Genomic DNA, 1557 nt, shown 5'->3' on the forward strand with positions numbered 1-1557 from the left:
CACATGTATCTGTTTTATAACTGCTTTTTCAACATTATCTTCACTTTTAGGACTTCTGACCAAGTCTGAAAGTGGAAACAGTCCAGGTCCTGTGAGACACTGACAACCTGATGATCAACCAGGAAATGAACCACTCTGCCTGCAGCTTTACCAGCTAGCAGCAGGGGGAGACACATTCCAGCTTGAGCCTGAGTCCAAGTCCTATTGGTATCAACATGCATGTTTTTTGCTCCAAAATCTACAGTCGATGTGCACTGTAAGATTAACATCTATGTCTTTATCAGTGTCTCTAAATTAACATTTTATAGTAATTATTCTGCTGAAGACATGGTCATGATCAATAATATAACGAGCAGGAGTGAACAAACCTCTCAGTTGGAAACTCGATGACAGTGTGGAACTTTCCCTGCAGCGCAGCCGGACCCTCGCCCACCTCGATGTACTTGCTGTCTTCAGTGACTGGAGAGTTAATCTGAGCCTGGGTCCTGGCCTGGGCCTCCTCCAGACTCAGAAGCTTAGTTGACGGTGATGAAACCAGCAGGGATTTCGGCCGTGACAACGAGTTGTGTCCTGGTGATGTGGATCGGAGTTTATTGCTCATGTGGAAGCAGCAGTGGGTGGTTGAATGACAACAAAAAAACAAACAAAGCTCTTATCTAACTGATGCCTGTACGTACCTGCTCCCTCCCGTATAAGTGAGCTGAGTTTAGTGCTGAAGAGAACATCCACATGGTTGAGGATGAACTCGACCACCACCGACTGGATTCGCACTTCCATGAAGGCTGCTGTGCCGCTGAAGCACGCAGATTCAATCTGTTTCGACCTGACAGCAGTGAAAAGGAAAGCATTGTGTTTCATTTAATAAAGTGCTCCACTTAAACAAGCACAACTTTTGAAGGAAGTGAATCAACCATACTTAATTAAACATGAAAAAAGTGGTTAGATTTGAAGTGATGACATTTGTGTGAAATGATTTGAAGATGCATTTCCAGCCTGTGATGTAGTGTTGATCAGCACTCTCCCACAAACAGCTGCTTACATCCTTCATTCAGGCACAATGACTCATTTACAGCAGGAGACACGGTACTTCCTGCTGCACAGAGCCCATTAACACAACTGATTCCAGACTGAGAAAGCACTAATGTGGGCGATATAAAAAAAGAGCTCAACTATACATACATCACATGGTTACAATCATTAGAATTATATTGAAATGTACATTGTTGTAGTACTTAAAGGGAACAAGACAGCTTCCAGGTGATGATTGGCAGTGTATTCAACACTAGAGTGTGCCATGTCATATTATCCACGACAATATTAGTATAATATTTATCATGATAAGAAAATTCTTATCATGACAATGGCAATATTTTGACTTGTTGAAATAAAGGTGTCATACACACTGCAACAACAAGCAGGCTGAAAGTGAAACTGCTATCAATAGGAAGCATTTTCAGTAAAGTGGGATTAGTGGCCTAAGCATCCTGAATGTTTTATAGACAGTCGCAGACTTTTCAGACTCTTTTTGCGACCTACTGCTAAACTGTCAGCGGCTCT

General features: G+C 42.3%; 1 protein-coding gene across 1 annotated transcript; it reads right to left on the reverse strand.

The window, feature by feature from the left end:
- Positions 1-368: 368 nt before the first annotated feature.
- LOC121963544 (rho GTPase-activating protein 32-like) lies at positions 369-886 on the reverse strand (the record flags this gene model as incomplete). Its single annotated transcript, XM_042513829.1, has 2 exons — positions 678-886; positions 369-570 (listed from the first exon to the last, which is right to left on the reverse strand). Coding segments are annotated over exons 1-2 (383 nt in total), but the record flags the coding sequence as incomplete, so codon positions are not given.
- Between the last annotated feature and the right edge of the window lie 671 nt (positions 887-1557).

This window comes from Plectropomus leopardus, unplaced genomic scaffold (genome assembly GCF_008729295.1).
Source record: "Plectropomus leopardus isolate mb unplaced genomic scaffold, YSFRI_Pleo_2.0 unplaced_scaffold11656, whole genome shotgun sequence".
Taxonomy (NCBI): Eukaryota; Metazoa; Chordata; class Actinopteri; order Perciformes; family Serranidae; genus Plectropomus; species Plectropomus leopardus.